Source organism: Bufo gargarizans, chromosome 6 (assembly GCF_014858855.1).
Source record: "Bufo gargarizans isolate SCDJY-AF-19 chromosome 6, ASM1485885v1, whole genome shotgun sequence".
NCBI lineage: Eukaryota > Metazoa > Chordata > Amphibia > Anura > Bufonidae > Bufo > Bufo gargarizans.
The window spans coordinates 284549627-284575007 of NC_058085.1; the positions used below are offsets into that span (position 1 = coordinate 284549627).

The 25381-nt window shown below is 45.5% G+C and overlaps 1 protein-coding gene across 1 annotated transcript in view; it reads right to left on the minus strand.

Moving 5' to 3' along the window:
• Window positions 1–25381, minus strand: part of LAMA5 (laminin subunit alpha 5) — a 123838-nt gene that overhangs the window by 52619 nt on the left and 45838 nt on the right. The window contains 18 exon segments of the mRNA XM_044296273.1: window positions 72–121; window positions 210–309; window positions 1410–1462; window positions 1650–1787; window positions 4461–4595; window positions 5574–5708; window positions 5935–6072; window positions 6262–6402; window positions 8420–8479; window positions 9073–9207; window positions 10446–10536; window positions 10637–10755; window positions 11139–11254; window positions 13155–13252; window positions 15448–15507; window positions 15509–15619; window positions 15724–15842; window positions 17894–18011. Coding sequence (XP_044152208.1) covers window positions 72–121; window positions 210–309; window positions 1410–1462; window positions 1650–1787; window positions 4461–4595; window positions 5574–5708; window positions 5935–6072; window positions 6262–6402; window positions 8420–8479; window positions 9073–9207; window positions 10446–10536; window positions 10637–10755; window positions 11139–11254; window positions 13155–13252; window positions 15448–15507; window positions 15509–15619; window positions 15724–15842; window positions 17894–18011 — 1917 coding nt within the window.

Below are 25381 nucleotides of genomic sequence, written 5' to 3' on the forward strand. Positions count from 1 at the left end.
TCCTTGTGTATAATACATGCCCATAGGGCTCGTTTCTAAAATGGTAAGGGAACTTTAAACGGTTTTCCTACCTGCCGACACTCTCCAACTCCATTTATTGTCCCTGAGCCGCAATCACATCCTGCAGGAGGTACAGAGAGAGTTGGTCTGAATATTTAAAAGGTCTATATTAGTGGGGGTTGGGAGGACATTGGGAACGACCTCCTTACGCTTGCAGCCTTCGGGGTGTTCAGATGAGAGGTCCCAGTATAAGGGTTTACACTTGTCACAAGCCGTGCCCTCCACATTCTCCTTGCACTCACAGGAGCCCTGAAGGACAAAGAAGAAGAAGATGAGGCTAAGAAAGATCCATAGGCGGCTCCTCATACTAGTCCATAGAGGAATGAGCATACTAGTATTGTAAGAGAGGAGATGGTCACTCAACCCTCAGACCTGCTTCTCTCCTCCCATGGCACAGTTTTGCCCTCCCCGCACCTTTAAAGGACCAGGGACTGCCTGATAACCCTTTGGCTGCCTGCAAAGCTCAAATCATCACCATCTCTGCCTGTGTGATCTCCACTCAATGACACATGTCATCCGATGCCAGAGACTGAGTGCATTCCAAATGCTTCCTCCACGAAAACAGCTGTGACCCTGCTGTGGGACCCTGCTCCGTTCTGCCCCTCGTGTCTTCACCAACACGTCACTGCTACAACTAATGCAAGCTCACCATGGTCTCGAGTTCTCCACAAGTTCAACTAATGAGCCCTTTACTTCCTCTTCCCAATCCTATTATAGCGTCCAGTCTAAGAGACAACTTATTAGACGGACAACAGGTACTTAAAGTGCAATAAAATCCCCCAACCAACACAAAACAATTCCGCAGTATAGAACATAGTGGAGAACTCAGTGAGGCATCCGCATGTGATTTGCAGTCCCCAAACCTACTGATCCGCAAAACATCGCTCCAGGACGTGTGCATGCCGCCATCTCCCCCCCACAACTATAGACATGTGCAATAAGAATAGGACATGTTCTATCTTTTTAGTGGGCAGACATAAGGATGCATTTTTTTTAATTAATGGGTCTGCATCCATTGGATGTGGACCAAAAATATGGTCTAGCGCAGGAGGCCCAAAACAATCTTCTCCGAGATCAGAAACCCCCTTACATATGGCCCGGCAGGTTAGAGGGGTTAAAAGAAAAAGACGCACTTGTCATTGGCACTACAGTTCCAGCACCAGCACCCTATGCCCCCTGCCCTACTGAATGGGAAATGTAACATGACATCTACATGCACGTAACTGCTGCCGGCCAATCAAAGGCCTCATCGGTGGCAGTGATCACAAACCGTGACTGCACTGCTTGTATCAGCTAAGGGACCATTCTAACTAGAAGAGACCGTCCAACGAGTTGCCATGTATACTTACCTCTGGAGGATCTATGCTGACAGAGGTAGATCCAGCCGGATTACAGGGTCCCACTGAAAGAGGAAAATAGACATAGAACTGACAAATGACATTTCCTGAAGGCAGAGCAGGCATTACTGAATTCAATGTATGCGGTAAACCCGTTTCACGCCCCCACCCTGAGGTCCTGCACTAGACATAACCCAGTGTATTAGTTCTGCCAGGTATATTCCTTCAAGCCCAGTCCACCTCCTTCTTTACCTTCACAGTTTGGAAATCCATATGTTCCGCTGGCACAGATGTCACATCTCAGTCCGGTGACTCCAGGGCGACACCTGCACTGTCCACTCTGTGGGTCACAAATGCTGTTGGGGGATCCTTCTCTGGAGCAATGGCAAGCTGAAGAAAGAAGAGACAGAATTTAGGCAAAAAAAGCTGCAGCTATCCCAGAACTACTCACCCCATCATGCCAGAGCATGCCTAAACTCATTGATTATGTCTATAGTCTAACACAGGGGGGTCCCCAGCTCGAGAGACACATGTGGTTCATGAGCCCTTGCTGTGCGGCTTGCGGCTGTCTGCTATATCCGAACATTTGCAGTGGATCTAGCAGACCCGCAATACGTTTTCTGTATGGCAGGGTAAAGCTGTGTGACAGGAGGAGCTATAAAAGGCTATAACAACGAATCGCCTGCCTCCTCCTCCAGCGCATGACATCACTGCAGCCCGAGTCGTCCACGTGGAGGTCCAGTCCATGAGACAGTCCTCGCAGCTGGCATGTCCATTGTCCAACCAGGGCAAAAATGGCCCTCATCTCACCCCAAGCCTGCCCTCCAGTGGCATTGCTGGCAGAATTGCCAGGGAAATGTTCAGTGAACTCGCTACGTGTGGATGTAGTCCTAAGGCTACTTTCACACTAGCGTTAATATTTTTTAGTACTGCGATCCGTCATAGGGACTCAATACCGGAATAAACACTTTCGTTTTGTCCCTATTCGATGTCAATGGGGACAAAACATAAATGAACAGAACGGAATGCTCCAAAATGCATTCCGTTCCGTTCTCATACCGGAGAGCAAACCGCAGCATGCTGCGGTTTGCTTTCCGTCCTGGGATGCGGAGCAAAACTGATCCGTCATGACCCACAATGGAAGTCAATGGGGACAGATCCGTTTTCTCTGACACAACAGAAAACGGATCCGCCCCCCATTGACTTTCAATGGAGTTCATGACGAATCAGTCTTGGCTATGTTAAAGATAATACAACCGGATCAGTTCAGAACGGACACAGATGGTTGTATTATCAGTAAGGGAAGCGTTTTTGCTAAATCCTGCCGAATCCAGCAAATACGCTAGTGTGAAAGTAGCCTTAGGCTGAAGACCGCGAGTAAGATGTGAAGCATAAAGTGACATTGCTGCAGATTTACAACCCATAAAACATGTCACTTTACACTGCAGGTTCTCTCTGTAACCTGTGGATGAGATGTCATCACTTCGCTGCCACTGTAAGTGCTGTGGGATTTTCTGCCTGCAATTCCACTCTGGAGAATCCTCAGCATTTAAAGGGAATCATCTGTCACCAGTTTTATTAAGGGCAGCATCTACTAGTGGCAGATCCCCCATACTAGGTCACGTTCTTTAATTGCCCGCAGCACTTTTTCTAAATCTTGTATTGCAGAGCTCCAGCACATGCCGATGAGTCCTCATATTCAAAGCTCCTGGTTCTCCCAGCCCACCTGCCCCTAAATGCAGTAGGAAAAAACGGAGAGCTAGGAGATTAATGATAAAAAACTCCAGCAATATGCAATGCACTAATAGTGATTTTTTATTGAAGGTGCGGCAATTTTACACATGACGTTTCGGCCACAAAAATAGGCCTTCATCAGACTAAGGCCTCATGCACACGACCGTTGTTGTGTTCCGTTCCGCAAAATGGGGTTCCGTTGTTCCGTGATCAGTTTCCTTTTTTGTTTCCGTGTGTCTTCTTTTATTTTTGAAGGATCACCAGACATAAAGGAAAGTTAAAAAAAATCTAAGACAGGTTTGCCATGTAAATGATAGGAAAAAAAAGGACGCGGATGCGCGGACAATCTTGTGAGCCTCTCATTGACTTGAATGGGTCCGTGAACCGTTTTCCGCGAAAATAATAGGGCAGGTTATATTTTTTGGACGGACTGGAACCACGGATGCGGATAACAAACGGAGCATTAGCCGAGTTTTCAACGGACCCATTGAAAGTCAATGGGTCCGCAGAAAATCATGAAAAACTGCACAACGGACACGGAATAAAACAACGGTCGTGTGCATGAGGCCTAAAGCCGCTTTTGCTACTGCCTGGGCAGTGATGGTCGTCGGGTAATGCGCAGAAGATATCTTCTGCTATGAGAAATCAGCCGCTAGGAGAGGCGGGAGCTCACGAATACAGGGACCCATCGGCATGCACTGGAGCTGTTAGGACAGATTCCCGTTAGAGAGGACCTCTCACCCCCTGTCATGTCTGTTTTAGTAACTACTTACATTCCACATGAATTAACAATTCTGGAGCACGTATTCATAAAACTCTGTGTGGTGCCTTTCCTTTATTACTCCTTCTATAAGTTTATAAATAAAGGTACAACTGGGTGTTACCAGTTGGGGGGGTGTCCCTGCACAGTCTGACACTGGTAGCACTGACAGTGGCAGGCTATGCAGGGACAACACTCCCAATGGTAACACCCTGTTGTACCTTTATTCATAAACATCTAGTAGGAATAATAGAGGAATGGCACTACATAAAGTCATAAAATTGAATGCGCCAGAATGGTCATTTCATGCGGAATACTAAAACTGAAATGTCAGGAGACCCAAGTGTGGCCGTGCCCTAACAGTTTCTAAGATTTCCAGCCATTTCCGATTGGTTATATGGCTTCTACGATCTCTTTGTGTTAAATGTGGCTTGTTACTTTCTCTCAGAATTTGATGTGGCTTTCAAGGTCCCCAAAAAAGTTGGAGACCTCTCATCTAATAGAATGGAAGAGAAGTGAAAGATCATGTGCTCCCTCTAGTGGCTGTAGAATTTGCAGTGAATACGCACGTGTACAAGTAGGGAACCCATAGTAGCCAGGGGCACACTGGTTGCAGGTGGGTCCAGCATAATTGGGGTGACACTGGCAGTGTCCAGTTGGAGTGCAGTTATTGTCCAATGCTCCCCGACGATCACATGAACAAACTAAGAAAAAAATGAAATAAAATTAGAAATTGTTCTCAAATTGCTAATTCACGTCAGTAAAATGAGTGGCTGACGAACTAACTGTTAAAGTGTAATTACGCACGCAATTTTACATATGGAAATAATCTTTAGGCTTCATTCATACGGGCATAGAACATGTAGACAATTTTTGTTGGGATTAAAGGGGTATTCCCATTTGAGACAATGGGGGCATATCGTTAGGATATATCCCCTTCGTCTGATAGGTGCGGGTCCCGAGAATGGAGCGGGGAAGGTGGTGGCCCAGAGGATCTCGGGCCACCACCAAGCACTCTCACTATAGTAATGAATGGGAGCACACCGCGCTTGAGCGGCCATGCTCCCATTCATTTCTATGGGGCAGACGGAAATAGCTGATCCAGCTCTCTGCTATTTTCAATGGCCCCATAGAAATGAATTGAGAAAGGCTGCACATGTGCAGTGCCCCCTCCAGAACTTTCGGGGCTCCCTTCTCTGTGTAGTTGCAGGTCTCAGCAGGTGGGACCTGCACCTATCAGACAATGGGAGCATATCCTAGCGATATGCCCCCATCGTCTGTGATGGGAAAACCCCTTTGATTAAGACTCCATGCACACGACCGTTGTGTGTTTTGCGGTCCGCAAATTGCGGATCTGCAAAACACTGGATGGCGTCCTGTGTGCGTTCCGCAATTTGCGGCAACGGCACGGACAGCCATTAATATAACTGCCTATTCTTGTTCGCAAAACGGACAAGAATAGGACAGGTTATATTTTTGGGGCGGATCACTGGAACGGAGCAACAGATGCGGACAGCACACAGAGTGCGGTCTGCATCTTTTGCGGCCCCATTAAAGTGAATGGGTCCGCATGCAAGCCGCAAAAAACTGCGGCTCGGATGCGAAGAAAAACAACGTTCGTGTGCATGAGGCCTAAGTGTTAAGTAGAAATCCGCTGGGTACTGAATAGTGATTCATCATACCTTGGCAGTAGGGGTAGGAGTGATATCCCCCTGAGCACTGCTCACATCTAGGACCATCGTATTCCGGCTTGCAGTAGCAGCGCCCTCTCTGATCGCAGCCTTCGGGTAAGGTGCCTACATGGCTGCATCCACACACTAGCAAAAGACACAGGAAACATAAGCATTGCAGTAGCTTGGGAAGCCATTAGGTGGCGATAACACTGCTAGACTATACTATACCAGCACCCACCAAATCCATAACAATCAAGCTTAATAATGGGAAAACCAAGCAAAGGCAGGAAGTGCATAGTGTCCCGGCCATTCATTCCAGAAGTGTATAATACATTACAGGTCCCCAAACCACTTCAGAAAAAGGACTCACACTGGCACAGGGGGTAACTGAAATAGCCCGCAGCACATCGGTCACAGAACGTTCCTTCGAAGCCATCCCGGCACACACACTGTCCGGTGTCCTTATCACAGCTCCCATCGTACACGCCAGGTCCGGAGCACTGGCACTCTGCAGGTCACAGGAGCATAGCGCAAGGAAAGGTCGGCAGGCAGAAAAATAGGAAATTCAATGGAAAAGACAAAAATAAGGAGGGGGCAGGGAGAGGAGTAGTAGGGGGAGGATACAGTGACTTAGTACCACTCATAGGATGTGTGGCATCTGCACCATTACTCCTCACGGCCATATTGGCAGACTCACCTTGGCAGGTGCCGTTGTAGTAGCCAGGGGCACATATGTCACAAGCCTCTCCCTGGAAGTTGTACTTGCAGATACAGCTGCCGGTAAATGGGTCTCGCCGACAGGCGTTTCCCTCTGTTCCAGCTACGTTACAATCACAGGCTGGGGAGGAAGATAGAGCTCCATCACTGGCTGCGCAGTCTGTACAGTCATCCATTATACAACCTATAGGGCATCGAAGCCGCCCTAAAGTAATGCCAAGGGGCAAATCTGGGTGATGCCTCATTCATTTTAAAAAGGTTGAAAACCAGTCCTATTCTGGCCCTTCTGACAAAATATTACAGAGAGTTTGTTACAATGTGTCATAGTAGGTAAGAACTAAGTCCAGGAAAGGAGAGAGATTTGAACTGAAACTTTGGCCCGTTTCTCACTTCCGTTGTTAATTCCGGTATTGAGATCCGGCAGAGGATCTTAATACCGGAATGAAATGGATCCGTTTGGATTTTGCACATCAGGATGCCTCCGTTTTGTTAGGATGCGGTAGTGTGAAATCAAAACGGATCCATCACTAAATACATTGAAAATCAATGGGTGACAGATCTGTTTTTTTAGGCTCCTAAAAAAACGGATTCGTCACCATTGACTTAGGGTCCATTCACACATCCATGGTGTGTTGCGGACCCGCAAATTGCGGATCCGCAACACATCAGGCCAGCACGCCCTATAGAAACGCAGCTGCGGACATGAATAGGACATGTTCTATCTTTTGCGGAGGTGCGGACCAGAAGTTCGGGGCCGCGCTCCGCAAATGCGGAAGCGGAGAGCACATAGTGTGCTCTCTGCTTCACGTCCGGGCCCATAGAGAATGAATGGGTCCGCACACGTTCTGCAAAATTGCGGAACAGGTGCGGACCCTTTTGCGGACGTGTGAATGGGGCCTTAGGCTACATTTGTTTCCTTGTCCGTTCCGTTTTTTTTGCGGATAGGATGCGCTGTCCGCATCAGTATGTCCGTTCCGTTGCCCCGCAAAAAAAATTGTGCATGTCCTATTTTTTTTCTAGTTTACGTACAAGGATAGGCATTACAATGGATCCGCAAAAAAAAAAAAACGGATGTCATACGGAACGTCATCCTTTTTTTTGCGGACCGCAAAACACATACGGCCGTGTGCATGTAGCCTTAGGCCTCCTGCTCACGAACGTGTGCACCCCGTGGTCATGCTGCGGCCCGCAAATAGAAGGCCGCAATGCACGAACACCATCCGTGGGGCAGCCGCAGCGGATCGCAGACCCATTCACTTTAATGGGTCCGCGATCCGGCCATTCTGCAAAAAGATAGGACATGTTCTATCTTTTTGCGGAACGGAAGTACGGGATGAAACCCCACGGAAGCACTCCGTAGTGCTCCCGTAGGGTTCCGTTCCGTGCTTCTGTCCCGCACCATTCCGCATCTCCGGATTTGCGGACCCATTAAAGTGAATGGCCTTGCATTGTTTTCTGTGATGGATCCGTTTTTTTTCCGTTTTTATTTCCTGTCACAAAACGGAAAGCTGACAGAACGGAAGACATCCTGATGGATCTCTTTCCATTCAGAATCCATGAGGAGATCCAGTGCCGGATCTCAATATCTAAATACCGGAAAACAACAACGCAAGTGTGAAACAGGCCTTTATTGAGTTTATAGGATTGTACACTGATACACTGTAACAAACCCTCAGCTGCAGGGGCACAATTACGATTTCATAGGACCCCAGCAAAGTTTAGGGGTTCCTATAAACTGCGGCAATGTAAACGGTAGCACCACTCATTTTACACGGGCAGAGTAGCATCATATACGAATCCATGGAAAACTATGGCATCAGTTTCCCTCCCACCCAGATGGCCGGATATATGTGAGGTCAGCCTTAGCAGCTGCTATGCTTCATATGGATATAGTTACACTCTTGCTCAGCTTTGTGAGAGGGACTAGGACAGGACAGGTTCTTCAGCCTCTGAATGGAAAGTCTATTATTCATCAACAGCAAGCAGAGATATTGCTGAGACCTCACACAATGACTGGAAAAACATTCAATTTCTTGCCAGCAGACCCTGCGGTGTGACTGGTTGAGGGAAACGGCAAGTCCTTTCTTAGCACAAGACATTAATAACATTTTAGAATGAAAAATGATTATTCTTCTTACTTATGATTTCCCCCGCCGGCTGGTTCTGGGCACCAGTGTTGTCAGATGTATCAGGAACAGCTTATAGGACAAAGGGAGAGAGAGGAGTTATTAAAAGACCAAAAGGACTCACAGCGCCATCTGGTGTCGGATATCAGGTATTGCGTCCTACTTCCTGAGTCACTCGCACAACGCTGTGGGGCTAAAATGTGTAATGTTTGATGCTGGTCCCTGGTTTTATTCATCAGCTGTAATAATTGCTGGATTATGTTCTATGCCAATCACATGCCTGCAAATAGGAATGCAAACTACGAGGATGTAGGCTGCTGAACGTCACTAGCCCATCTACACCCCCCTTCCGATCTGATTTTTTATTTATTTTTAAAATATTGTAGGATCAAAGTTTGGTTCAGATGTATACTTCCAACATATGTCTTTATACAAAAGCCATATACCCCACGGTGTACTTTTTTCACTCTATAGGAAAGCGAGGTCTGCTGCACTCCCAATAAAAGTATACAAAAAAAGGTAAGTTAGTGAAAAAAAACCTGATAGAGAGAAAAAGGGCACCAATGGGAGGCTATGGGCACGTTTGCCACTGGATGCCTTCCTGGTGCATTTGTCAAACATGTTCACACACTAAGATGTGAACGGGGCCTTAGACTCAGACTTACGATAACACTCTGGGAAATCCGTATATCCTTCCGCGCAGGCTCTGCAGTCCTTGCCTGTATAGTTAGGTTTACAGTAACATCTTCCCGTAAGGTCCTCACAATTTCCACTCATAAACTCAAAGTCACAGACACAGCCTGGAAGAAAGCACAACAGATTTATATATATATATATATATATATATATATATATAAACACACATACACAGGGGCGTAGCAATAGCAGGTGCAAAGGTAGCAGTCGCTACCGGGTCCAGGAGCCTGAGGTGCCCAAAGACCCTTGTGCCACATAGAAGACACTGGTATTATAGAAAGTGCATGCTGGTCAAGTTACACCTCTGGCTGGAGGGAAGGGGTTAGGTCAAGAATTTAGCGGGGGGCTGTTTCAATTTTTGCTTCAGGCAGCCCGAATGCTAAGAGTCTTCCTGGGGGGCCCCAAGCTCAACTCTTGCATCAGGGCCCATGAGTCATTAGCTACGCCCCGGTATATATTTATATATATGGTCAGTGGGGTGGATGTACTGTTCTATCACATAGATTGCAAGCTCTTGCGAGCAGGGCCCTCATTCCTCTTGGTTTAACTGTTACATTGTTTGTTACTATGTTATTTATGACTCAGTTTGTACTTGAGCCCCCTGATTGTAAAGCGCTGTGGAATATGTTGTCGATATAAAGATTATTATTATTATTATTATGGTGTACAATTAATTAATTAATTAAATACAGCACTGTATTCAGGGAGCACCATGTAATGCTCCAGATTCCAGTAGCCAGGCACCTAGTGATCAGCTTCAGTGAAAATGCTGAACCTAAGGGGGTAGGACCTCATGGTAACTGCCTTTAAAGAGGACCGGTCACCTCTCCTGACTATGTTAGTAGCTTCTTGCATTTCCCTTGTAATAATAATTCTGGAAGATCTATGCTTATGGCTCTATGATGTGCCATGCCTTTATTATTCCTGATAGAAGTTATGAAAGAATTACTACCAGTTTGCAGTGAAGATCCAGATGGGTGTTACCAGTTGGGGATGTGTCTGACACTGGGCACACTGATTGGACAATGTCAACTGGTAACACCCATCTGCACCTTTATTGCAAACTGCTAGTAATTAATTTATAATTTCTATCAGGAATAATAATGAGTCATAAGTATACATGCTCCAGAATTGTTATTACATGGGGAATGCCGGTAGTTGCTAAAACAGACATGTCAGGAAAGGTGACAGGTCATCGTTAATATGAATGTGTACAAGCCAATGAAGGGGAAGTCACATGTGGTATGTATAGTGCCAGCAGGGTAGAGAGACGATTGGCTACAGCCTTCTCATAGGGCATTATGTTATCAAGTTATACTAGATGTGATCTAGCTATACTTACGTTGACAAGTGTACGGAGAGTCGGTGGGATGGTCCGGTGATTTATAGTATCCAGGGCGGCATCGTTCACAATTGACGCCGTCAGTATTATGCTAAACAATTCAATAACATGGTTTTATTTGATATCGAGAAGGTATCTAATATGACGGTAACGCTATAATTATGAGCAGGGACATATAACATCAGCCTTACCTGGCAGTCTAAGCACACTCCTCCTCCTACGTACTGGCCCTGCAGATTCATACTCGCCCGGACCCTATCAACCTCCGCGTCATAGGAGCAGTCATAGGCATGTCCATTACAATTGCAAGCTGCAAGATAAGAAAAACATTTTTTTTTTTCTATTAAGAAACACGTTGCAAACCATTTCAAAAGTGATTATTATGGCACATCATTTATGGACACCTGAAAAAGGTATAAAACCTAAACTTCTAGTTTTCCAAGATCTCCAACTGCTTTTTAGTTGCATCAGTCAACAGTCTCACATCTACGGGTACTGCTGCAATATTCATGTACAAAGTATTCAGAAACAGATGTTGTCCAAACCATTAAAAAAAAGGAAAAAATGTGCGTGACTGTATCGCCTCTGGAGACATTTCATCCACATAACTCAGGACTTCTCACTATTCTCAGAAGACCTCCTCAGAAAACACTGACTCAGACTGTTGGATGAAGCAAGGAGATCAGAACTTACGTTCACATTCATTGGGATTATCCATGGTCGCTGGTTTCCACGGTAGCTGGTGGTAGCCAGGACAGCAGGTGTCACATGATGGTCCACAAGTATTATGCTGACAGCCACAATGTAGCCTTGGAGGAGAAAAGAAGAAAAGCCTCAAGAAAAACATCTTCTCATGAATGTTAAATGGGTTAATATACCACTATTCACCAAGGAGCATCCAACCCTAAGAATACATTGGGGCCGATTTATTATGACTGACGTGTAGTACCCCTATGCTGGCATAAGATGTCCCTAGATTTATTAAGAGATGTCTTAGTCTTAAAAACTTTGGCGCATCACGGGATTTCTGTGTACCAGAAACTAAGTTCTACATCAGCGAGGAGATGGGATAGATTTCAGTTTTCTGGTGTAAGTAATGATAAATCTGTTGGGTTGAGTAGCCCCGGCCCCCTCCCACCCATTTCAAGGTCACAGTCAATTAAAAAAAAAAAGAGGATAACGATTGGGTGAAGGAGAATAAGGAGAGCGAAGAGAAGATGGGTGAAGTTTAGCTGGAGAAAAGGAAGAACAAGGAAAAAAAAAAACATTGATGAGAAGACAGCCTGAAGATCTTTAGTAAGGAACAAGGGCAAAGTGAAGGTCTCTAGGTCTCTGAAGGAGAAAGACTCTCAGATAAGGGTTACTGAAGGGGAAGATAAGCATGAGTAACGTCACTGGAGGAGAGAAGCACAGCAAGATGAAAGATTATGACTTCAGAAGGACAAGTAGATTTTTTTTATGGCAGGGAAGGACTACAAGATTTTTCGGTGAATTAGAGGGGTAAGGAAAGTTTTGGTAAAAGGTCAGGTAAAGTGATTTTTTGGGGCTAAGGAACAAGGGCAGCAAGATATTTGGATAAAGAGGAATAGCAAGGCGATTTTTTGAGTAGAGAGGAAGAGTGAGACAATTTGTGGATAAAGTGGAAGAGCAGGGAGATGTATAGGTGACAAGGAAGGGCAAGAAAAGTTTTGAGTAAGGAGGAAGAGCAAAAATGTTGGGGTAAAGAGCAAGGGCAAGGATATATTTGGTGATGAAGACGGGCCGGGAGATTTCTGAGTGAAGAGGAAGAGCAAGGATAATAAATCATTTGGTAAAAGGGCAAGACATTAGTGAATGTAGATAACTTCATCACTTGTTTAGAGAAGAGATAAAGGTCAAGAAAAGCTCCAGTGGGACAAAATAAGTCAAGGAATTAAGAAGTTTTCAAAGAATGCAGCAAAGTTACAACAAGTGCTTTTTACAATCACATTATAATCTCACTGTCCGGGAAGCATGACAGCCCAGTATAGAACATGTCAGTCATACACAGGCAGATTTATACGGATCAGGCAACATCTGTCAATGCTATAAATTACTGGTAACGGCTCTTACCACAAGCTTTACAAATCCCCCCTCCCCCCAGCAGAAATAAGAGACTGAGTTAACCTCACTAGCCTCAGTTTAGAGGAACCTGTCATAGCAATCATAGCAGATTGCTAGTGGGGTCATGTGTGACCCTCAGAGAAAAACAGCACCCCTGATCAGAAGCTTGCCAACATTGTCGGATCATGTCAAGGAAACTGCTGGAGGCAAGAAGAGGCTCCTGACAAGAGGTGCTGATCCATAGATAACCCCAGCCCATCCTTTCAGCCTCCGCTCCTGTCAGCTGTCAAGGTGCACATAATAATTCAATGAACCCACCGCTCGGTAGCTGGAAATATACAAATATCCATAAACTTATAATACATATGTGTAAGGAATGCTATTCTACAACTCAGAATGTCATAAGCACAACATGTAAAATGCCATGGAACCCAAAAATATTGGTTCTGGGGTGAGAAGACATGGTGAACCTCATGTCCAGCCCATGGGCACTGGTCTCTGAGAATGTGCTAGAATGTGCTAGCTTAAATACACAAATAGCAAATGAGATCCATATAGGCTCCTACGTGGATGTGACTATGCAAACAGTGCATCCTGTCCCTCTGTAGCTCTTTTCTACCTTTTTACCTGTATGGGTTTGTGGGGTCCTTGGCACTGCAGACTTCAGCATGTCCGTTACAGACACAGCGCCCTCCGATGCTGATATCTTTGATACTGTAGAAGTACTAATAAAAATATTTTATAACATATAATTAAAGTTATTGCCTCATTACTGGGCTCACATTCAACAAGCATTGCAATATCTACTTGATGAACATTAGGATTGCATTTTTGCATTACACTAGAGGGAAAATTTCAGGGCAATTAAGGACATTCTGACAGTTCTTGGTTATTATCCAAGATCCTCATCTCCAAGGAACCTTTTATACAAATGACTGGGAACAAAGGTACTTTTGGCCGATCGGTTCATCGAAATATCCCAATCAGCCAATAAATGTGCTGATTGGGATATTTCGCAATTTTTCGCTTAATAATATGCATTGTGTCTTATAAAGCGAATATTAGTAAAAGCGTGGTGACCGGACCAGAGTCCTCCAGCCTTCACTTTGCAGGGCTCCGTTTAGGAGATAGGTGCAGGTACCCAGAGGACCTATCAGACAATTTGGGCATACCCTAGTAGTATGCCCCCATTGTCTCAGATCGGAATACCCCTTTGATTTATTAATTTTAAGGTCTGATATTAGATCTGATACTTGGCGGGTCTGACATGAGGTCTCATATAGGGGTGGTCTGACATGGAGTTCAGATATGAGGTCTGATGTGTGGTCTGACATGGAGGTTTAAAGGGGGTCTGATCTGAGGTCTGATATGATATGGGGGTCCCACATGGAGGTATAAAGGTTGGTCTGATATGGGGGGTTGGTCTGACATGGAGTCCTGATCTGAGGTCTGATATGGGGGTCTCATATGGAGGTCTAATGGCGGTTTGATCTGAGGTCTGATATGCGGGTCTCACATTGAGCTCTAAAGGCGGTCTGATCTGAGTTCTGATATTGTGGGGGGTCTGACATGAAGGTCTAATGAGGGTCTGATCTTAGGTCTGAAACTGGAGTCTGATCTGAGTTTTGATATGGGCGTCTGACATGGAGGTCTAAAGGGGGTCTGATATGGGGGAGTCTAACATGAAGGTATGATGGGGGGGGGTCGGTCTCATCTGAGGTTTGATATGGGGGACTGATCTGAGGATCTGATATGGGACTCTGAGGATCTGATAAGGGAGTCTCATCTGAGGTGTGATATGGGGGTCTGATCTGAAAGGTAAGGGTGTATTTCTTGTACTGGCACACCTTGTAAGGAGGTATTTGCACTGATGCACATTATAAGGGGGTAGCTTTTGTACTGGTGCACATTATAGGGATATATTTTGTGCAGGCTTCCTTTATAAGGGGGTATTTTTATACTGGCACACATTAGGGGGTATTTTTGTACTGGCACACATTAAAAAGAGAAGCATTAGTACTGAGGGGTTATGGGGAACATGATTACTAGAAGACATCACTGGATATAAGAGGTATGTGGCACTGTATTACCCTGTATTTTTGTAGCTCTGTATGTAATGTTTTAAAGTCTTCAACAGTAGGACTAGAGAGAAAGGGTCAGGTTGAGAATTTGGCGTGCACATAGCCTTTTTACCTCAGGCAGCACAAAGGTTAAGTGTACCCCTGCCCATTGCCACAAATCACTGAGGGAAACGGGTGCCCCAATATAAACTATTGACCCAGGGCCCATGAGCCGTTAGCTACCCCTCTAAGCGTAGATCTGTACTATGATCATATGGCCCTGCAGTGAGCCATGTAAAAGGATCCCTAACCAGAGTGGGACGTAGTCACAAAGAACATCTGTTGCCCTGAAGGACCTGTTCTGTCCACCATTATTCAGACAACCCATTGACTTGAAAGGGAACTGTGTAATGTTTACTTTCCCCTGTGGAGACACTGCAGGGAAACTGAACACTTATGGGGTCATTTATCAAACTGGTGTAAAGTAGAACTGGTTGCCCATAGCAACCAATCAAAATCCACCTTTCAAAAATGAGCTGTCAAAAATGAAAGGTGTAATCCGATTGGTTGCTATGGGCAACTAAGCCAGTTCTACTTTACACCAGTTTAATAAATGACTTCATTATTGTCTACAGGTTTCCCTGCAGCTGATCTCTTGGGGTCCCACCAGGAGGATTTTGTAACCAAATAATTGTCCATGGACCTGTATTACAAGTACTGATTGTTAAAAGTGGAGAACCTCTTTAAGTTAACATCTATAAGCTTCTAGGATCGCAAAGTGCAATGGGCCAGTATGTCATCCATGCATGTGGTCCCACTGCCCATTTCTTAAGACATTTAAGATTATTCCTGTTACTCACCCTTCTGGTTACAGTGGGATCTCCCTGTGCTATGCCCATAAGGTGCCCCAGTAAGGTGTTCGGTTCTGAGGAACCGTAAACGAATGTTGGTTGCTTTGGTGAAGTTCCTGAGAAGAGGGGAGTAGGAGAAGTTCAAAGCTCCTGGACGCTTTGTCACCAAGGGAACCACAATCTGAAACCACAAGAATAGAAAGCTCAATGATTAAGACGGTGAATATGAAGGATTGGGGGGTGAGGGGGTTCAAAAACTTAAGACAAGGTCAGTAAGGTGCTCACCTCTCCATTCTCCAGTGGCACAATGCGGGAATACTCTGTAACACAGATGACATCATCATCTTTGGTGATCCGGTGTAGAGTGTGTGCTCCAAAGCGTTCAATGCAGTCTCTCTTGGTAGCTAGGAAATATGATCGAGAAAATGTTATTATTAATACATTAATGTTTCATCTACACAAGGATTGGAATATACTGTTGGCCCACTGGTGCTTAGGGAGGCAAAGCCCATCAGGCTCATAGGAGGGCACTACAATATTAATAGTTTGCATTGAGGCCCAAGAAGAATTGAAGGAAAGGCTGCAGTCAAGCACAGGACGGTTGACCATGTCTGCCCTGCATATGGCTGAGAGAAAAAGAAAGACGAAGGAGATATGCGTGAATGGACACCGAGGACCATGAAGAACCGGACACGTGATTGCTCTCCTCCAAACAACCTAACAGCTCTCAGTGGACACCACACAGGCTGAAGTAGGACACTGTGTCCAACATCTGTTAAAGGAATATCACTGAACGGATGGCACCGCAGATGCAAGACATAACATAATAGCTATGCCTCATACATTAGTAGATACAAAAACACATCACAAGGATGAAAATGAAGGTCATCCACAAGAGATTAAGGTTTTGTGAAGCTCAGCATATCTTCTATAGACTGAGTTACATGATTTCTTCTCCAGTAGTGCCTAGAGCTAAAACCAACATTATGCTGGTGTCCAGTTAACAGGAAGCCGTGCATTATGGTAGCCTAGGTGACACAGTGCGTCTCAGAGCTCAACTATCAGGTCACATGTCTGACTACAACTGCTGTCTGTTTCCAAGGGTAACAGCAGAATGTTGGAGAAGTCAATATTTCATTCAAAATTGGTACATAATACCAATTTTTAAGAACATTAATGGAGTGAAATGTTTAATGTGGAATTAACTTGATGTGAAGTATAAATGAGTAGAGAAGACCAGGTGGTCATAAACACAACAGGAGAAGAGTGTGCTGGTTGGAGACAGTGACTTTCCACAAAAAGGACAGGACAATAGTGTAATGATATGAGCAAGGGACTAGAGCGGTCACGCACAAAGGTACATACTATAGTCGAATAAGCAGTAATTTTCCCCAGTAGCACAAAGTATTTCAGGAGAGGAGTATGTTGATCATGTGAGATGCAATGACCCTCTGATTTGAGGACATGGCAGCATGTGAATGGGACAGAGTCTTAAAGAGTTGAATGGAGACAAGTGAGAGGTCACAGACAGTTAGCAACATAGTTGCAGGAACAAGGGCCCCAGCTGCACAGAGTGTTTCAGTGTTCAGTGTCATAATAAGAGAGGTAGAAAGGAGGAAGTTGGAAGGATGTTCCGTCCAACATAAACTATTCGATGAGAGGAGATGAAGGGCCGCGAGATATGGGCTAGCAGACCCAAGGGATTTCAGTTTGAAAGTTGAAATTCCTGGCAAGGAACGATGCTCAGTAAAGATCTCCTCATCTTATTCCAATTAGCGGTCTCCAAACTGTGTTCTCAGAGCTAAATATAACCAGGGAGTAGGATCTGGAGACACAGAGAGATACAGATTGTTCAGGACGAAGACTGCGGTATCTGATGGAAAACCCCAGATAACCGGCTGGGGATGGGATTATATACTTTGCCGTGTATCAAGTCTTTTTTGCATCTCACAAAAGTCCATTTTTTCAGGATAACTTGTTAGCTGCCTGTGCCTGCCACTAGAGGGCACTTAAGAGCTAACTGTGGACTGTTGGTACACTAAAAGGGTATTCCCTGACAGGGTTCTGATGTGAGGTCCTGATATGGTGGTCTGATGCGAGGGCCTGATATGGGGGTCTCATGCTAGGTTCTGATATGGGGGTCTGATGCAAGGTCCTGATATGGGGGTCTGATGCAAGGTCCTGATATGGGGGTCTGATGCAAGGTCCTGATATGGGGGTCTGATGCAAGGTCCTGATATGGGGGTCTTATGCAAGGTCCTGATATGGGGATCTGATGTGAGGTCCTGATATGGGGGTCTGATGTGAGGTCCTGATATGGGGGACTGATGCGAGGTCCTGATATGGGGGACTGATGCAAGGTCCTGATATGGGGGTCTGATCTGTGGATCTGATATGGGTCTCTGATCGGAGTTCAATGTACTAACATTCACTTTAGGAAAAGAATGAAACTTACATGCAAAATACTGCCAGGGTTGGTAAGTGGCACCAAAATCTGTAGACCGTTCCAATACCCATAGATCGGGTCGGGGAGCGTTTGCAAACTTGATCCAAACATAAGCAACATGAAAAACCTAAGCGAGATGGAAAAGAGCACAATTTGTTAACCAGTCTATTAAATAGATTTGTAAAATTTTGCGACATTAATGTGAAATATTTTGCGAAAAAATACTCAAAATTATATCTCATGCCTCAGTTAGGTTACTTTCACACTAGCGGCAAGGGACTCCGGCAGTGCTGCCACTAGTGCACGCGTGCCCCCGGACTTCCGCTCCAGCCCCATTGACTATAATGGGGGCGGGCCGGAGTTCTGGCGACAGCACAGCAAACATGCCGAGGGGCAGCCGGAATAAAACTACGACATGTAGAGATCACCCAGACTTGGTAGTCTTAAAAGAAGGCTCCAAAACTAATACACTATATTATGCAGCACCTGAGGGCTGGAGCATGAGACAAGGATTTAGAGAACACCAGGAAGACAACATATCCTTTTTTATCATTACTGGTTACATGATTCAGAACAGTCACAGTTTGATGTGTATGAGGAGTTTCCAACTCTCCCTCGACAGATGATTTCAGGGGAAAGAAGGGTTAGGTGAAATTAATATTTTTATATTCATTTTGCCCACTCCTTTTTCTAACCAACCAACCATCCCGGACCTGGCTGGAGAGTCCTGGATTTTGATGGCTGTCGCCGAGCCCAGGATGGCTGAGGTTTCTCTTAGTTTCAAGTGTCTCTGCATCCTGAGGATGCGTATACAGTTGAATGCAATGGTGAAGCAAGGAGCCACCATTCACTCGGCCAATGCTCTACCCAGCAGGCGTGTGTCATGAGGTGATGTCATTGTGCATGCTGGGCTAAATAAGATCAACAATGATGAACATTCCTTGGACTGTGCACTCTTGTACTCGGCTCAGCAGGTGCAATGACGACACTTCATTGCACCTGCTTCTGGGGAGAGCAGGATGAGTTCCATTCACCAGCGACCAGGGTTACACTGTTGTAAGGTGGGCATTAACTTAGGGGGCTATACTATTGTATGGTGTACACTAACTAAGGGAGGCTACCCTATTGTAAGGTGGACACGAAGGGGGCTGTGGAGCAGCATTATTATGAGGGGGCACTAAGGGTGCATTCTGATGTTTGGGGGCACTAAAGGGGAATTACTACTGTGTGGGGACACTAGGAGGGTATAACTACTGTGTGGGGACACTAGGAGGGTATAACTACCGTGTGGAGACACTAAGAGGGAATAACTACTGTGTGGGGACACTAGGAGGGTATAACTACCATGTGGAGACACTAAGAGGGAATAACTACTGTGTGCGGGCCATTGAAGGGGAATAACTATTGTGCGGAGGCTCTAAGGGAAAATAACTACTGTGTGGGGTCTCTAAGGGCAAATAACTACTGTGTGGGGGCTGTAAGGGGGAATAACTACTATGTGGGGTCTCTAAGGGTGCATACTGATGTTTGAGGGGCTCAAAGGGGGAATAACTACTGTAAAGGGGGCACTTAGTGGGTATAACTATTGTGAAGGAGGCACTAAGAGGACAGTGGATGTTGTCCCTCCTTTGGCTTTTTAAAAGATGGGAGGAATGCCTTTTGTTCTCCTGGGAGATGAGTTGTTGCCAGAAGTTTGGATGAGCTGAATGTGTGTGTGAGGGTTGGTAGGAATTTGGGAGAGATAGCTTTCAGCCAAACGATCGTTGGGCCAACAGCTACTGAATGTGTATGGACACCTTACCAGAACCCTTTGCGTTACCACTGATTAGAACAATAGGGTAGATTTTTTTTCCTGTCCAATCTTTATGCTTTCCTTCAGAGATAAGCAGCTCCAGAGGTTTCTACTGCCTTTCTATCTCCTCACTGCTCCATTGAAATAACATACATGGTCAATTAAGCCAAACTAATGGGCCCATTTTGTTGAGCAGCTTATGGCTCATAAGCCATTTCTTTCATCAGCTTTTCCCAACCGATTGGATAACTGAAGCATGAAATATCAACCCTCAATACGTTTCCCGACTGAATGGGTGCATTTAGGAGCCAATTTGCATCTCATGGAAATGAATGGAATTGGTCAAAGGATCTGATTCTTTATATTTTGTTTCAAAAAGGGGGGATCAAAAATGTAAAGAGCAACTCTCATGTGAACCCAGACTTCTATTACTTAAAGGGGTTCCATGGTCTGAGCAAGAACTGTTCATTTGACTCAATACCTAATGCCATACAAGTTTGCAATTGACACTCAGGGGTGTAACAATGCAGGATGCAGAGGTTGCAGTTGTATCCAGGCTCTATGGCTTGAAGGGGCCCCAAAAGCCCCTTTGTCACATAATTAGACACCAGTATTATAAACAGCATGTGGGACCCTGTTATAGATTGTGCATAGGGTCCCAGGAGCATCAAACAGCTCGGGTGCAACCGGAAACTTTTAAATATTGAATCTTCAATATTGAGCTTAGCGAAATCCCCAAATATCTGCTCAGTCCTAAATGGTTAATAACAATTTTTGGATCCACATGATTATTGTAATGGTGATAATAATACCCTGGCAGAACTAGTACCCAATGTGTCCTCAAAGATTGGTACAGTTTATTTTTTCCTAGTGTAAGCTCTGTTCTATGTACAATCCCTTGTAATGCACGGTCCGTGCTTCCATCATCGCTGCAGTAATTAAATATGTGCACGGCGGAGGAGTTATCCCATACACACGCATACGCCAACTTTCCACTAACCCATCTATCAACCTGCCAAGAAAAAGCAGCCCAGGGAGATCAGCTCATCTGACAACAGACTGCATCGGGCACAATGCAAAAGTATAGGGTGACGGCAGAAGAAGGAAAGCCCTGGACATCAATCAGGAGGTCACTAAGAGAGGATCTATAGGAGTCATACATCCAGTGATTTTGAAAGGGGAAGCACAACAGGTCCCCTATTTGAAATAAAACTGAATCCGTGGGTATGCTGGCATTAAGTAAATACCCCAAGTTCCTCCTTACCCTTCAGAATTACAATTAGAGGAAAAAAATAGTGAGTACTTTTGCCCAGGAATGGGTACAACTATCTTTCTTGAGTGTGAAGGGGGCGTGTCAAGTTCTCTCTCTCAGTCCAGCTGATTGGCTGAGAGCACTCAATAAAAGGCAAGGCATATTTGGTCATTTTATAGGGACGTTTTTGCTTATTTGTCCCTCAAGAGGCTGTTTAATGGGGCCCGTAATATAATGTCAAGTTAGACCAGAACATTCAATCCCAAATATGGACCACAAGGAAATCAGATGGGGGATTTTCTGGAATAATTTGGATATTTTTGTACATGGACACATAAATATTTGGCTATTTCTCAGGTCTACATTTACAGTGACCGGGCACATTCCTCGCCAGGGCACAAGGGAGTTAAAATGGAGGAGCCTGGAAAATAACCCCAGTCTATTTCTAGACTATCACTATAGAGAGCCATGTTAGGTCTTCATGTAAGAAGCCATAAAAGGAGAGATCATCCAGACAAGGAGCATCTCAAAGAAATCTGCTCCTGGGATTAGCAGACGACACTGTCTCCCGAACTACAGACTAAGAAAATGTGGAAGGACTACAAGTCCCAGCCTAGTCTAATTATCTGTCAGAGCCTGCTAGGATGTCATATGCAACCAAAGCTAAGAAGCTAAGAACCACAAAATGACCACACTGTCCTAGGTGTCACAGCGAAATGGCATAACATACTATTAAAGAGGGGCTGTGGGACTATGAACTCATTCAAATACTGTAATACCCCATTAAAAACCTTCTGAATAGCAAATCTCCAATTTACAGCAATATGTAAGTAGATGTGCCAATCAGGGTCAGGGGAAGTGGAGGACAACCAACAGCTTGGCTGTCACCAACCTTTCTGCATATTGTCATAAATTCTTGAAATCATGAGCTAATATATAGAGTAAATTGTAATATATTATGTAAGGTGTGGGGAAGGGCGCAGCCGGGAGAGTCACACATTTTACAAATCATTAATTTATTTTTGGCATTGATGTCCAGACTGCAATGTGAACTCTGATCCCAGACTCCAGAATCTCCTAGAAAGACATTAATACCCGACTGACTCACCTCGACCAAAGAGCCTGATGGAAGAAAAGATCCTTTACCCATTACATAACGAGGGGCGATAAAGGAGGCAAAGTTGCCAATATTACAAGTGTATCTCCGTCCAGGGTCAGTGTGCTGCTGTCTAAGCTAGTAGATGCAAGCCTACTATGTGCGATACAGTCAGCTGAGCTGGTATATCCAAGCCTACTATGTGCGATACAGTCAGCCGAGCTGGTATATCCAAGCCTACTATGTGTGATACAGTCAGCTGAGCTGGTATATCCAAGCCTACTCTGTGTGATACAGTCAGCTGAGCTGGTATATCCAAAGCCTACTGTGTGTGATACAGTCAGCTGAGCTGGTATATCCAAGCCTACTATGTGCGATACAGTCAGCTGAGCTGGTATATCCAAGCCTACTATGTGTGATACAGTCTGCTGAGCTGGTATATCCAAGCCTACTCTGTGTGATACAGTCTGCTGAGCTGGTATATCCAAGCCTACTCTGTGTGATACAGTCTGCTGAGCTGGTATATCCAAGCCTACTCTGTGTGATATTCAGAACATATATGACTGGAAGAGCTCACCTCGATACCAAGCAGAGGCGCACGAACTACAGGACTGACTGATGAAATATATAGATTCGTTCAGCACTTCATAAAATCTATAAAGTATTTATTTGATATTGGGATACATAAGCATTAATATTCAAATTTGCTTACGCGTTACAGGTGATCATAGCAAAAAGTGAACAGTAAAATGCTTAAAGAGGTTGCATCATCATTGCTATCATCGCTAGGATATGCCAGCAATGTCTGACTGCAGCAGGTCCCAGAGGCATCCCTGAAAAGGAGCCCGCAAAGCGAAGGACAGCGGAACTCGCATGCGCGGCCGTCCTCCACTCATTTCTATGGGAGTGCTGAAAATAGCCAAGCAGTGCACTCAGATTTTTTCAAATCCAACAGAAATTTACTTAAAGTGTACCTCGCAAGGGCACCCACCGCTCTATTCACTCCTATGATGCTGACGGAAATAGTCAAGCCAGCAATCGGCTAGGGCTGAAACGATTAGTCGATTGAATTGAGTAATTCGACACAAAAAAATCATTGATGCAAATTTTTTGCATCGGGGATTGGTTTGTGTCATGTGACCACGAAGCAGGAAGCACTTGTTATTACTTACCGCTCCGTGGTCACCATCCGGCCCGTACCGCCGCTCTGCACTGGATCCTGACACATCGTCAGGCAAGCGCACACTATGACCCGACGCTGTGTGACGTCAGAATCCGGTGCAGCACGCGGAGAAGAAGAGTAAGGAGCTGTGGAGCGGTGCCCCTAGAAGAAAAGGTATTTTATTTCACTGGCGCTGGGGACATGGCACTGAAGGGGGACAGCCAGCAATAGATTGCATGGAGGGGCAGATGGGAGTGGGGGACATGGAGGGGCTGATCCGATGGCACTGGGGGACATGGAGGGGCTGACCCGACGGCACTGGGGGACATGGAGGGGCTGACCCGACGGCGCTGGGGGACATGGAGGGGCTGACCCGACGGCGCTGGGGGACATGGAGGGGCTGACCCGACGGCGCTGGGGGACATGGAGGGGCTGACCCGACGGCACTGGGGGACATGGAGGGGCTGACCCGATGGCACTGGGGGACATGGAGGGGCTGACCCGATGGCACTGGGGGAGTGGGGACCTGGCAATGGATGGCATGGAGGGGCTGATCTGATGGCACTGGGGGAGTGGGGGACATAGCAATGGATGGCATGGAGGAGCTGATCTGAGGCACTGGGGTGGGGGACAGCTGAAGGCACTGGGGGAACTGATGCACTTGGGCTGATCGCACATTGGGGAAGGGTGTTGGGGACTGATGGCAGGGGGTCTGATGAGTTTTTATAAAAAGGAAAACAGTCTTTTAATTCATTTTTTCTTATTAGATTACTCGATTAATCGTAAAAAAATAATCAATAGAATACTTGATTACTAAAATAATAATTTACTGCAGCCCTACAATTGGTTATATTCAGCATTTCCATAGAAATGGATGGAAGGTGGCCACTCATGCGAGGTCCACTCTCCTTCCCTCAGAGATAGAGAGGTGGGACCCGCAGCTCAGACATTGGGGGCATATCCTACTAATACGCCACCAATGTTTGAGATGACACGACCCCTTACAATAGGCTAGGCCTGCATCATGGGCAACAGGAAAAAGCTTTGTGTCCGAGAAGCAATCTTCTCCAGTCCCTTTTCCTTCCGGGTTCATTAACCCTTTCATTTGCCTGGACATACGATTACATTTTTTTCTGGTGATGGTTCACAATATGCAGTGCTGCTTCAAACAGATTCCTATATTCTGGATTGGCAATACTGGGGTCATGCACATCAAGATCCATGCGGCTGGTCCACAAATTATAGAACATGTCCTGTTCTATAGTCCTTTGTATGGACGGGAATGCACATGGAAGGCGGCCGTGTTTTACGGACCAGTGGTTTGACGACCAAAATATGGACATGTGACAAACGAGTCACAGTCACACGTGTCTTACATTAAACTCTATACTGGAAAAGTCACATGCTTTCATGACGCTGGGGTCACAACACGTCACACTGTATGTTATAAGACGAGCACATTCACAAGTGTGACCTCATGAGCTTTGGGTCGCACAAACAGGTCGTGTAGCCTCGTACGTGTAGCAGTCTTTGCTATGCGGCTGAAATCCATGCGGTTTAACGGTAGATTGCCACGTTTCTCAGGGGCTCAATTTTGACAGGTGAAGCATGTCGTTTTAATGTCCAAGCCGACTGGCTAAAAACCGTGGTAAAACAGTATGCTAAAAGCTGCACACAAAGTGGTTGCTACAAGCAACGCCTCCATTTTTCCTAATAAAGTCCCCACCACCAATTTGTAAGCAGATTAGAAAAAAGACCTTACAAACTGCGCCAAGACTGCCACACGGGAATAAGCAGCCATTTCGGAGTCATCCTCATCTTCTGCTCCCATCAGCCACAGTCACACATTGTGCCATAAATAACAGATACTGGGTTCACGTCATTTTCCAAAAGGGAATAAAAGCTGCAATCCGCCCACAATCCTGTGGAACAGAGCTGGGGCTGCTGATTTTTCCGAAATTTCCATACAAGTGGATAAGAGAAGGACACGATGAGTGTGGAATTTATGAAACGTAAGGCAAGGGGTAAGAGTGGAGCCGCTCCTCCTGGCAACCAATCAAATGAATGCCCAAAGGACTGCAAAGAACTGTGTATTCACACAATGCAATTGCGGACAAGAATAGGACATGTTCTATTTTTTTCGGAAGCGGAATTGCGGACCCGGAAATGAATAGGTCCGCAATGGGAACAAAATT